This window comes from Bidens hawaiensis, unplaced genomic scaffold (assembly GCF_021521415.1).
Source record: "Bidens hawaiensis isolate Kalapana, Puna unplaced genomic scaffold, B.hawaiensis_p1.1 tig00053727_1, whole genome shotgun sequence".
In the NCBI taxonomy this organism is placed as follows: domain Eukaryota; kingdom Viridiplantae; phylum Streptophyta; class Magnoliopsida; order Asterales; family Asteraceae; genus Bidens; species Bidens hawaiensis.
The window spans coordinates 8,660-21,798 of record NW_027506268.1 but is presented as its reverse complement, the minus strand read 5'-3'; the positions used below and the strand labels follow the sequence as shown (position 1 = coordinate 21,798).

Genomic DNA, 13,139 nt, shown 5'->3' with positions numbered 1-13,139 from the left:
GTTTTTTTACTTTTTCCGTTTTTTATTTATAGTTTGACTTATGATTTTTTTATTATTATTTTTAAATATTTTTTTAAATTGTGTCTTAACAGGTTCAACTCGCCTAACTCGTCAATATACATTAAACATAGGGTTGGGTTGGGTCGAAATGGGTTGGGTTGGGTTGAAATGGGTTGGGTTGGGTCGAAATGGGTTATGGGTCGGAACGGGTCAGGGGAACGACTCAATTAAAAAAAATCGTTGGTGATAATAAGTAATGTCAACAGTACCAAAAGTCCTAACATGTATCCACACATCACGTATATTATCCGAACATCACGTGTAATATCCGTATGAACTTGTCTTTTAATCAAAGATAGTATATATTTTAAAACTTATTCATAATTCATTATCAATATTAGAAACTTGCACTTTGATGTGTATTGGTGTCCAAATCCGAGCACTTGATCTTCGGCTTTTCGCTTCCATTTGTGGCCTTCGCCTAAAGCAATCCAATACCAAATATTAGTTATTGCCAATATTTAAATATTATATATAAATAAGATATTAAACGCGGAGTGAAATTAGTCAAAATATTAAGCCAAACCAGGTCCAACGTAGTCTATGCCGGCTACCGTTATGCAACTCCAAAGATTCAATTTATTATGTAGCTTAACTCGCCCGATTGATCATAAGCTTCGCGTACCTGTTTCTAATCAGCATGATTAGAACCCATCAACATAATTACAACCCATTTAAATTAATCTTAATGTTATTTCACGTCTCAACTAAAATTCAACTTTAGAAATGGTTACAAATTTTCAACATATTATTTACAACCCGTCTAAACAACTTAACGAATCATTTCTCTAATTAAATCATGCTACTAATTTAATATTCACCAACGAGTCAAATCTTCATCTAGCTACTATATTATTAACATAATCGACAAGCTGGTCTGAAACCCAAATCAAATCGTACTACACAATGCTAGTACTATTTATATTCTACACACGAGTAATTCCCACTTAGACATTTGGTAGGGTAAACTTCAAACTGTAACGAGTTAAAACAACCAGTAAGCACTAAGTATAGTCAAAAGAATCAACTTTCAATTAATGGGTCAAGGCGGCCCGTATCCATTTGATATTCATAATAAATCAAAACATACTAATAAGACTTGTAACTTCTTAAAATAGATGTAAGATAAACTTACCTTTGTTCGTAGGAGCTTGATTACACTTCGTCCATTTGAGTCGTCGGATTCCAAGCTTCAACATACCTAGCTTGTTAAAGTCAACTTTCAACAAGTTAGAATACATAATGTGGACACTCGGCATTAGTATTCTTTATATTTTCATACCACTCTCATTCATACCGAATAATTAACAAGCCAAGAATCATCAATGTGTTCATCAAGTTATCAGTTAAACATTTTCAAGTCATTTATCCACTTCCCTCGTTTTAACAGTTAACTCAGTACATATACGACTAGGCTCTAATTAGCAACTTCATACATTATGGAATTAATTTACATTAAAGCAGTTATGTCATAATTTCTTCTAAACAAGTGCGCATACCATTTATTATTAAGAAAAAAACTGTTTTCAGTACTGGACCTTTTGTGCAACACCTATTCACCTCAACTTTTGACCAGTTAAAAGTCAGAACTAACTTAATATGCTCAAAAGTAAAATGTAGTAAACTCACAGAGGTTTCCAAGCATATAAAGTTCACCTTTATCGGAGCTACGGCTTATTATATGTGATTTTTAGCAAAACAGGTCAACAACCTATTTTCTGTCAAAACAGTATGTTGAATCTGCTGTATTGCTCTAGAAACTAACTGTTTTGAACAATATTTCATCCGAACCCGCTTTTCATGTTCACATATAAAATGTAGTAGACTCAAGGAGCTTTTCAAGAATATAAAATACATCTTTCTCGGATTTTTATACTATTTTATATGATTATTCAAAGAACAGGACAACAACATAATTTAACTTCAAACAACATAATGTCATCATTTTAATCTACTGTTTTGATCCGTTTTAATTCTGAATTAGCTTATCGTGTTCAAATATGAAACCTAGTACATCAAAAGAGGTTTTCAAGCATGTATAATACACATTCAGCCGATTTTTCTATGATTTTATACGAATTTTATTGACAACAGTAATATGAATTTCACATCTTAACAACTCTTTTAATTCCTTGTTGGTTGAGACATTTTCACAAACACCTTGTGTGCATTCATTTGAAATCATTACTTTAAATCTCTATGCATGATCTGAAATGCCTATTTGCTCACACATTTTAACAATGACCTCTTATGTTTGATGCATTACAACAATCAACTTATGTGTACAGATTATAATCATATAACCACATCCATAAATGTAACATCCCGAAATTTCAAAGGTAATATTAATTATATTACTTATTAATAGATGGGAAGTTTACTCGGGTTATCAAGAAATAAATAAAAGAATAGGAGTTGGTATGGGTCGGGCTAGTGTCGGGTAATGGAAGTTGGTTATGGACTTGGGTTAATTGAGATAGGTTAAATGAGAATGGGATTTCAGGGATATAAATACCCCCAAAATCCCAAAATATCTCATTTCTCACATAACTCCCTAACACACACTCCTTACACCCTCAAAACACACACATTCTAACCGATCTAGATTCGAAGCCGAGACCCGAGATTTGTTGATAGATCTGAGTTGGTAAGGTAAGAACTAATCTAACAAAGCTATTATTACTGAAAATGGTTAGGATTGGATGGGTTAACCGGACCCGAAACCCAACTGCCCAAATCGGACCCCTAAAACGTCGATTTTAGGCCGATTTGATGGTTGGGGTTTGTAGGCGCCGATCATACGGTTCCGTGGGTACCAAAATCGAGTTATTTGGCTAAGAAACGAAGGAGTTATGGGCAAACAGATCTGCAGCGCGACAACTTCGCCTGCAAGATTAAGTTCGCCTGATGAACTTCGCCTTCAAGCGTAACTTCGCCTTCAAGCGTAACTTCGCCTAAGGATAACTTCGCCTACGGCCAAGTTCGCCTAAGGATAACTTCGCCTGAAGCCAAGTTCGCCTAAGGATAACTTCGCCTGAAGCCAAGTTCGCCCGAGGTTTAACTTCGCCTGAAGCCAAGTTCGCCCGAGGTTTAACTTCGCCTGAAGCCAAGTTCGCCGGAGGTTTAACTTCGCCTGAAGCCAAGTTCGCCCGAGGTTTAACTTCGCCTGAAGCCAAGTTCGCCCGAGGTTTAACTTCGCCTGAAGCCAAGTTCGCCCGAGGTTTAACTTCGCCTGAAGCCAAGTTCGCCCGAGGTTTAACTTCGCCTGAAGTGAGGTTCGTTTAGAAAATAAATTAAAAACCTAATGGAAAATGTGTTAAGGCAGTTATCGAAAATAAAATTTTTCCAAGCTGACCTGGCAGCTTAACCCCAGCCAGGGGCTCTGCCCCTTGGACCCCGCTAGGGGCTGCCGCCCCTAGAACCCCGCTACCAGGGGCGCTGCCCCCGGACCCCCGTTCGTTGTGGGTCATATAAAGATAGAAACGCAACATAAGTAGTAGTAGCTAATTGATACGTGTAAATATTATACAGTTAGCCGTGCACAGCTCAAGAGGGGAATAACTATTAACGGAGAGCGTAACAGTATTCAGGTGAGTTTCTAGCCCCATTTATGTGTTATGTTTTCGGGGCTGTGTGCATACTCGATGTGTTGTTAATACATTTATCCTAAGTGATAAGTGTATGCCATATGTGATATATGTGATGGATATGAATGGTTGCTTGTCGGTACGCGAACGATCTTCGGATATTGCGCGTACTGTCAGGTCAAAAATAAGGTACGAATATTATACATCGAAGATGTATGAACATTACAAATGAATACTTGTCGGGGCGTGAACGATCTTCGGATATTGCACGTATCGACAAGAGGTATGGTTGTTAAATGAATGATGTAAAGAACGCCTAGGGTGTTCTTATGCTATGATGTAATTATTGTATATGTGAAGTAGGTGTATACAGGTACACGAATGGTATGTGAGTTCTACGTTCGACATAGTAAGTTAGGATGGCAAATCCCTCTAGCTTCTGTCGGACATAGACTCGGCTGGTGATGGCGTAGTTAAGGACTGCGGGCCTTATACGTAAAGTAGATGATAGATGTAAACGTAGATAGGGACGGTGGGCCTTATACGTGTTACAGATAATAGACGACAACGTAGTTAAGGACTGCGGACCTTATACGTATTATAGATAGGCATCAGCATAGGAAAGGACTGTGGACCTTATACGTGCTGTAGTTGTATTGTGGTAGCATAGGGGAGGACTGCGGACCTCGTACGTGCTATGGTTTAGGTTGCAACATAGGGGAGGACTGTGGACCTTGTACGTGTTGTGGATGTAGGATGGTATAGGGAAGGACTGCGGACCTTGCACGTACCATAAAGGGTGAACATAGGTAAGGACTGCGGACCTTTGTACGTGTTCACGACCTTGAGTACAGGTATAGACGGTGAACTATGAACGTACTCTCGGTAGACTGAGGTTAGTGATTGTAGATATATATGTATATATGGTAGCAAGTATGTAAGTAGAACAGAAGGGTAACTAGTGAAGTATGGATATGTATCTACGGATATGTATGTATGTGTATGTATTGTATGGCGTTCGATTAACTAGAACTCACTCAGCGTAGCTGACTTTTAGTATGCACGCAGGTGAGCTGATTACAGAGTTAGCATGAGGATGACACACGGCATGGATTGAACGGCTGGCATCTGAAGAAAGAAGTAAAGATGTTTTAAATATAAAGTTTTGTGTTATGGTATCAAAGAAAAGGTTTAACGTTTTGTAACAAATGATTGATGTTTTATATTCCGCGAAAAGTTTTAATAAACTCTGATTTGAAGAACTGTGTTTATGAGTAAATCCGACGCTAAAGTAGGGCTACCGGGTTCGGGGCCTTACAATAAAAGATCTCTAATTTATCAATTGTGTTCATCAAATATGGTATACTCTTGAACATAGTTTGACACTACTATGATAGAATCAAAAATTATAACTAGTCATAGATCACATAATCAATATTATCACTATCAGTTCATCAATAATCACATAAAACACGTACTAGATCATCATGCATGAAGTGTAGATAACAAAGCCCCAACTTTAGGGTTAGAAACACTTACCCAATAATCGATCTACTAGACGATGATTATGTATTTTCTAATGCTCGATTTGATTATCGATTTGAGAAGTGAAATCATCTGTTCTCCTTCTTGCTCGTTCTCTTCTTCTTGCTTGTTTTCTTCTTATGTCCACACACACATCCAGAACATCCAAAATTATACATCACCCACCTTTTTGTTTTATTTCTTCTTTGACCCCTCTTTGGTTTAAAATCCATATTTATAAAAATCTTGAAATTTAGGATGTTACATAATTGTTATTTAACATCGAGTTACAGACCAATCAATAAACGAGAACGAATCTGTCAACCAACTGATCTCAACAAAACTCAAACCCTAACATTTTTTGACATCTCTAGGGTTCTAATTAATCATGTTGAAAACCCCCGTTAGATTTGATCGCAGGATGGCTGATGAAGTTTGGAGCAAGAATCAAAGTGATGAAGAAGAGTAATGAACTTCAATCGATGTTTATGGATTAGGTTTGTAATTGGGAAGAGGTGAAGGTGATGATACTTAGGAAAAATAAAGCGTTTTAGCCATATAAAACTAAACTACTCTTTGGTCACACAACCTCGTATAAGTGGCCATTATTTTAAGCGTTTTAGCCACGTTACTAATAAATACAATGGTCGTTCGTCATATTTCGCCACATTATTAAAAATGTGGCTAACATATGTGACATTAGGCCACACAACGTAATATAAGTGGCTATATCTTTTACCTTTTAGACACACCTCTTATCAATACAGTAGCCGTTCGTCACATTTGGCCACACTATTAAAACATGTGGCTAGTTAAATGTCACAGTTTGTGACTAGTGCATGTGTTTTTGGTCACATGTATCAAAGATCAAACAAACTATGACTGTAGGTCACATTTCGCCACACGTTTTTATAATGTAGCTAGATTTTGTCACAGTTTTTTTCAAAGTGTGACGAAAAGTACCTGAGTAGGTATAGAATGGTCACATGAAGAATAACATGTGTGGCCAAAACATTCTGGAAGGTTTTCAAACATGGTCAAAGACCTTTTAGCCACACATTTAAGCCGAAGTGTGGCAAATCGCCCAGACCACATGTGTGGCTAAAAGTCGATATTCACGTAGTGAATTCGGAAATTGACCAATCTTTCAACAAATTTTTAAAGGTTTTAATACTCTCCATAATTTTAAACTTATTTCAAAATCTTTCCATAACTTTTTGAAGTTTTCAAATTAACCGATTTAATTTTCATATTTGTAATTATTTCTAAATTAATTAGTCATATTAATAAAATTAAAACCGATTTGATTTTAATTTTTGTGATTTGGCATTAACTAAAATAAGTTATCATTTTAATATTCAAAAAACTGATTGTCAAACTAAAAATACTTACCATAATTGTAATATAATCTTACTTTAATTTACGTGAATATTAATTATTAACTAATACTAAAATAATAACCGCGTTATTTTAGAACACAATATTCAAATTGACATAATTTCTAATAATCAATACTTAATATATCATAAATTAAATAACTGTTTTATCATCATTTATAAATATTATTCCGCACATATGATTTAGTGAATATTATTAAAAATGACAACTTTTTATAAAATATTAATGTCACTTTCTATTCAAAAATTAAATTAATCACATATTAATTTCTTATTGCTATTATTTATAGTAGATTCAATTGATTATGAGATTCCACACCCGAAACATAAGTTTCTTTTTATATTCACCGTTTTAAATTTGGTTATGTATGTTCATTTTTTTTGAATTTGTGTTCACAAAATATTAATGTCACTAAATTTCTCAATAATATATAATAAACACGTATTATATTTTTATCCATTTTAACTAAAAAGTTTTTCAAACATAATATAAATCTTCTAATTATAACATCGAAACAACTTGATAGTCTAAGTCTTCATAATATTTCCAAAGAATATTAAAAATATTTGATAATTTATTTCCTATACGTTTATATATGTTTTCATCGATTTTGCATCATATTTTTTCACCTTTAATTATTTTCAAAGTCAACATAAAATTTTTTAATCTTTTCAAAGTTATTTGAAAATTCATTTATTGTAAAATGTTTTCAAGTTTTCCAAGTTTAACAAAATATTAATATCAGTGATTTAAAAGTTTGTTATAAGATTGGTCAAAAATTAAAAAAAAATGTCATAATTTTTTAAAGTTGACTAATTCTAATTTTTTTATATTTTGTAACTATTTTGAAAATATATCAAAACATGTTGTTTTAGAAGAGTATCAAATTTGTTAGGTATAAAATGACGGCCAAAAATAGGTTCTTATTGATATATCTTTTTGGTTTAATGGTTTAAGTTAAAGATATTTTATGTTGTCATTTTAATTTGTTTGTTGTTGTATGTTATTTTGTTTTAATAAAAACAAAAATTTAATAAAAATAACTTTATTAATGTTCAAATGTTACTAATTATTAGATATGTTATTATGGTATATTTAATTTGGATGCTATTGTTTTATTATATATTCATGTGGTGAAACAAAATGAGTTTCTTTTGGTAGAATGTTTGAAGAAGTTGATGGTGGTTTAATATGAAAGTACATGTTTATGTGTTTTGTTGATGTTTTTTGGTTGTTCAATGTACATTAACTTGTAGTAACTTTTAACTTTTAAGATCTAGACAATGTAAATGGTTAACGTTTTGGTCCGAAAGTTTGAAGAAGTATTGCGTTATTTGAATTTGTTGTTTAAATTTATTATGTTTGTTATGTTCAAATTAACTTCCTGTAATTTGGAAGTTTTAATATTAAGACAACATAAATCTATTACTTTTTGGTTGGTATGGTGATGTGTTAAGTGACAATGTAAATCTATCAAGTTTTAATAGTTAAAGAAATATTATGTTTGTTTAAATTGATGTTTAAGTTGATTATGTTTCGCGACAATTTATTCCACCCGCGTGTCACGCGGGCCTATACCCTAATTTATAGAATAAAATACAACTGCTAAAATGGAGTGACAATAACTCCTATACACTCTCTAGAGGTGCAAAAAAAACCGGCTCCATAACTAGACAATAAACTTCAATATGGTTTGATACCGAACCCTACCTGCCGGCTATATATTGGTTGTAGACTTGTAGTCCTATTAGTTGAAACCAGTTCCAACCCAGCTATACCAGAACTGAGCCGGTCAAAACCAGGGAAAAAAATCCTTGAAATTAAACCGAACTAGTTAGGTTCGTTATCGTACGAGAATAAACATAAAAAATAATTTTATTATTGACTAGGTGTCTTACGATACGATACTGAAACTAAATCTAAACTTAATTTCCTAAAATTATTATGTGTAAAAAAAAACAGAGAACCTTAATTCAAAGATAACCCACCATAATAAAAGAAATAAAATGACATGGATAGGAAGTGCCCAAGAATTGAACCCGGGAAGGCAGCTTGAAGACCAAGAATTTGGCTGGATGCCAACTTGCTATACCAATAGATTTGTTGAGACTATGAAAACAAAAGCATAAATAATAAACCAATGAATTTCTATACAGGAGTTGTGACACCAGTATTTGATATTTATCTATATATAATTGCTCACCCCCTCTCCAAAAACCACTTCCATACTCTATCTGGTTTGAACTATACCCAGTTATTTACTATACCCGGAACTGGTTAGGGCCCGATACCCAGTTAGAGCTCATTATCAAGTTATTGACTATACACCGAATACGAAAAAACAACTCATTACTCAAGAAAATTGATAATAAACTATCTTTTGTGACAACTATAAACGAAAAAGGGTTGCCACCATACACTGAATTCAGAAAAGGAGTTCATTAATCAATACAATTACAAATCAAGTGATCTTTTGTGTCAACAGTAAAAGAAAAGTAGTTACAAAAGTGCATTTAATAACGCCATCCGTGGGACTCGAACCCATGACCACGTGGTTAAGCCACGCGCTCTACCAACTGAGCTAGAACGGCTTCAATGTTTTATATATTTGCTACATATAATTTATAGAACTAATATTTAAGTTTATGTAAACATATAACATCTATATTCTGTGCATAGTAGATATGTATGTATGAATATAGATGATAGATCGTACATGAATATAATATGCTTCAACGAAATTCAAATTTCATAATAATAATAATAACTTCGGAAAATAAAAAAGTGTCTTGTCTTAAATTGGGTCCTTCAATTCAAAAGCTACAAAGTTTTAGCAAATATATCTCAAGAGCAAACAAAGATCTCATGTGTGACGCCTACGTTTGATACTTGACACCTCATCATATGACTCCCACTTCTTGTGATCAAGAACGCTGATGTCATCAAGATCAGCAATGGCAAGTAGGTACTGTGTCAGCTTCACTAGCTCCCTGTCAGTGGCTCGGTTTTCATGTGCCTTTCTAAACGGTTTTATGATCAACCCGTTCTGTGGATTCATCACAAAGTTCCTCCTTAGATCATCAAACATTATCGTGTTCTTTGAATTGTAGAACTGCACAATGATCATCATGAAAAGTAAACATCACTCGTTATTTATCAAAATTTGAAGTATTTTTAACCAACTTAAGCGGGTAAATACCATCCAAAAACTAACGCATTCCCTTATTTTGCATTAAAAGGTCCCACGATCAAATTCTAGTATATTAAAGTTTCTGAACTTTCTAGATGCAAAATACTTAGGGGTGTGCATGGGTTGTTCTTGGGCTCAAACCATAATTTCGGTTTTTTAGTTTTTGAAAACTGTTCGGTTTTGGAATTTTCGGCTTTGCCAATTGGGCTTTAAAGTTTAGGACTTAAAAAAAGTTGACCAAAAATAATAAATTTGGGCCAACATGTTTTTGTTAATTAACAATTAATTAATTATTATATTTGGGCTAATATATTTGAGCTACACTATTTCTTAAATTCTTATAAATTTCTTAAATTTAAAATAAAAGATAAAAATTCATTATTTTGGTCGGTTTTAATCACCTAGCAAAACCGAAAATTCGGTTTTTTACGAAAAACATAAACCAAACACTCAGTTTTTGTTTGGGCTCGGTTTTTTCGTTTTCATCATTCATGCACACTCCTACAAGTACTTGTTAAAAAAACTCAGAATAATGACTCGTTACCCTTTTGCAGTGGCATTCAACATTTTTGCAAGAAAAAAAAAGTTATACCTTGACCAACCTTGACCAATTCATGGGGTAAAAGAAATTATTTTGAATTTATTTCATAAGTAGTGCATTTTAGACAAATTAGGAACTTTAATATACTAAAACTAGCTTCAGGGACCTCTTCATGTATTTTTGACAATTTTAAGGACTAGCAAACCAAGATTAGGTTGAAGGGTTTATTCATTCAAAATAATAAAGTGTGTTGGTTTCTTATGTAAAGTGCGATAAATAAACTAGTAATAATCAAACCTCAGGAAAATGAGCCCATATTAACCCAAGTGGTTTGCAGTCAAAGATTCCTCTACTATCTGATTGAACTGTGATCATTGCTAAATGGTCTAAAAGAGCAGTAATTTTGTAATTGGGATTACTCAATACCCCAAGTTGACCCATCTTCAATTCAACCCATTTCATGCTGCACAAAAGAATTTATAATTTACTGTACCAATATACTAATCAGTTAACCGTTGTTAACAAAAACTCACTAAAGGCTAACCTTGTTGCAGACCATATGATGATGTCATACTCTGCATAAGCAGCTGTCAAGAACTCGTGGAGATCTGCATTTGTTGTTAAGATAGTGAATGATGAAGTTACTTTATTGTTTATTTTCGTTTTTTTTATTATTTCAACGTGAAAGTTATGTAAGCTGCTTACAAGGGCGCATGAGTTGAAGCGAGTTTTCTGCTGTTGACCGATGGTCAAAGAGAGTATAGTCTATATCCAACACAAGAAGCTTCTTCCCTTTTCGGCATGGATTTCTGAGTTCAATCTATGATCAAGTATCCATTAACATATATCATAATCAAATATTATGATAATATTAGCTGATAAACATTAATGGAAATGATAACCTTTATAAAACAAAGACGCAGAATAGAAACACTTGCCTTGTATTGATCAATAAGTCTCTTTAGTTTCTGCTTGTTGACATCTTTGTCTTTAATGTCTACAACTTCATCTTGCCCGATTTCAAAATCATCAACAATTTCTGGAGAATCAACTTGGTCCACAATTATATCATCCTCAACAGTCCTACACGATCAATCAAGTAATCGATTATCTATACATTTATCAGTCAAACAATAAGTTCAGATCATACAGTCGTAATTTAAAGGTAGTGATATAATAAATTTTCCATCAATAGAAAGACAAACAAGCAATAACTTATTATGTTTGATTGTGTAGCATGTCTGGTAAGTATCCAGACTATAGACATCTGAACTTAGTAGGAATCCACTTGGTACTAACATCAAGTGTGGCTATAGATAGGGCTGCTCACGAGTCGAGCCCGAGTCGAGCCAGGGTGGTTTCGAGCTCGGGCTCAAAATTAAACGGGGCAACTCAACTAAGGCTCTAGCTCGATTTTGAAGTTAAACGAGATTAAGATCGAGCCAACGAGCCGAGCCTAGGTCAATTTTGGCCCGGTTACAAAGATGAGCCAACTCAGCTTAGGATGTTTCATATCAAGTTTTTTTAGCCAGTTCTATTCGAGAGCGAGCCATGAGCCCCAGCTTCGAGCTTTTTGAACAGCCCTAGCTATAGATTTTCCCTATTAAAATCCAGCTTTCGTGTCTCATCTAAGGTCTAATAATATAAGAGCTAGATTTTACTTATGTTTACAACACAACAGCACAAAAAGAAGATAAAATCAAGTTGATTCGGACTCTTTTAGCAGAACGAAATCCAGTTACTAAAAATATTTCAACATAAATTGATGAAGAAATTAATTCGCGCTAAAAAGTTCATCGTCTTCAGATACTGAATGGTCCGTACACATGCTTTTATTCTATAATCAAAGCTTCACACGCTCCTTTGTCTTAAGCACAACGTATTCTATTAACTTATAAACTAATACATTTGTGATCACCTCACCATGATATCTAAAGGTATTGTTGGTTCTATGATATGATGTAGCAATCATAAGATATACTACAAGTAACACTAGGTTTTTGCTAATAATTAATCTAAGTCTAATCAATCATGCTTATAAGCCTCCAACTACTTTCAGCACAAATAATAACCTATCAGATCAAACAATTAACTTATTAGGAAACAAATTGCTTGTAATTAGAAATTATAAGTTAGGTTTACCCGATCATAGTCATTTTGAGAGTAGATTTGAGCGGTAGAGTGGAGAGAAGAACGGAGTCATCGGCGAGTTTAGATACGATTTTAGGGTAAAGAAGCTTCTGGCGTTTGGGGAGGACGTTGGTGAGTTGGCAAATACGGCGTTTAAGTTCAGCGACGGAATCATCAGCGCATAGTCTGACGGTGTACTCCTTGCCGCTCCATTTCACCGTCAGTGTCAGCTCTTCCTCCGTCACCGGAGACGACGACGACGCACCACTCGCCATTTTATTTAACTGCTTATTGTTATTCAGAATGAACAAGTGACGGAATTATTATTATTATTATTATTATTATTAAAGAAAGATAACCTTTTTTGAGTTTTCACTATTTACCCACTATTCCATAAACCTTCCATTTGGGAACTCTAATCCAAAAAAGTGAAAAAACTAGGAACTAGAAACGAATCTGAATTTGACGGGCAAACTTGAAAATCAAAACATTTAGAACGGGTACTCGGTTATGAGACCCCTGGTGTGTGATTAGTTTTATATTACTTTTATAGGTATTAGATTATACTTGATCTGACGAAATATACTTGCTAGTTTAGCCAAATTATATGTGCAAAGATTTTGTTTCATTTTTTTATTTGTATTTTTGTACTTGTGAAATATAGAAAACTAGTTCGTTTTTTTATGTATCTATTTTTCTTGAATAATAA

The 13,139-nt window shown here is 33.9% G+C and overlaps 1 protein-coding gene across 1 annotated transcript; it reads right to left on the bottom strand.

Annotated features, from left to right (window-relative positions):
* Positions 1-9,365: 9,365 nt before the first annotated feature.
* LOC143617302 (ubiquitin-like domain-containing CTD phosphatase) lies at positions 9,366-12,718 on the bottom strand. Its single transcript, XM_077089907.1, has 6 exons — positions 12,443-12,718; positions 11,239-11,383; positions 11,006-11,120; positions 10,845-10,908; positions 10,598-10,763; positions 9,366-9,681 (listed from the first exon to the last, which is right to left on the bottom strand). Exons 1-6 carry the CDS (start codon positions 12,703-12,705, stop codon positions 9,433-9,435), a joined length of 1,002 nt encoding a protein of 333 aa, XP_076946022.1. The 5' UTR covers positions 12,706-12,718; the 3' UTR covers positions 9,366-9,432.
* Positions 12,719-13,139: the final 421 nt, after the last annotated feature.

Excerpts from the sequence above, each read along its gene's own strand:
- LOC143617302 (XM_077089907.1), bottom strand. The coding sequence starts at position 12,705 with ATGGCGAGTGGTGCGTCGTCGTCGTCTCCGGTGACGGAGGAAGAGCTG. Across the intron at positions 11,384-12,442 it reads CTCAAAATGACTATGATCGG|GACTGTTGAGGATGATATAA; the intron begins GTAAACCTAACT and ends TTGATCGTGTAG. Across the intron at positions 10,909-11,005 it reads GCTTCAACTCATGCGCCCTT|ATCTCCACGAGTTCTTGACA; the intron begins GTAAGCAGCTTA and ends CAACAAATGCAG.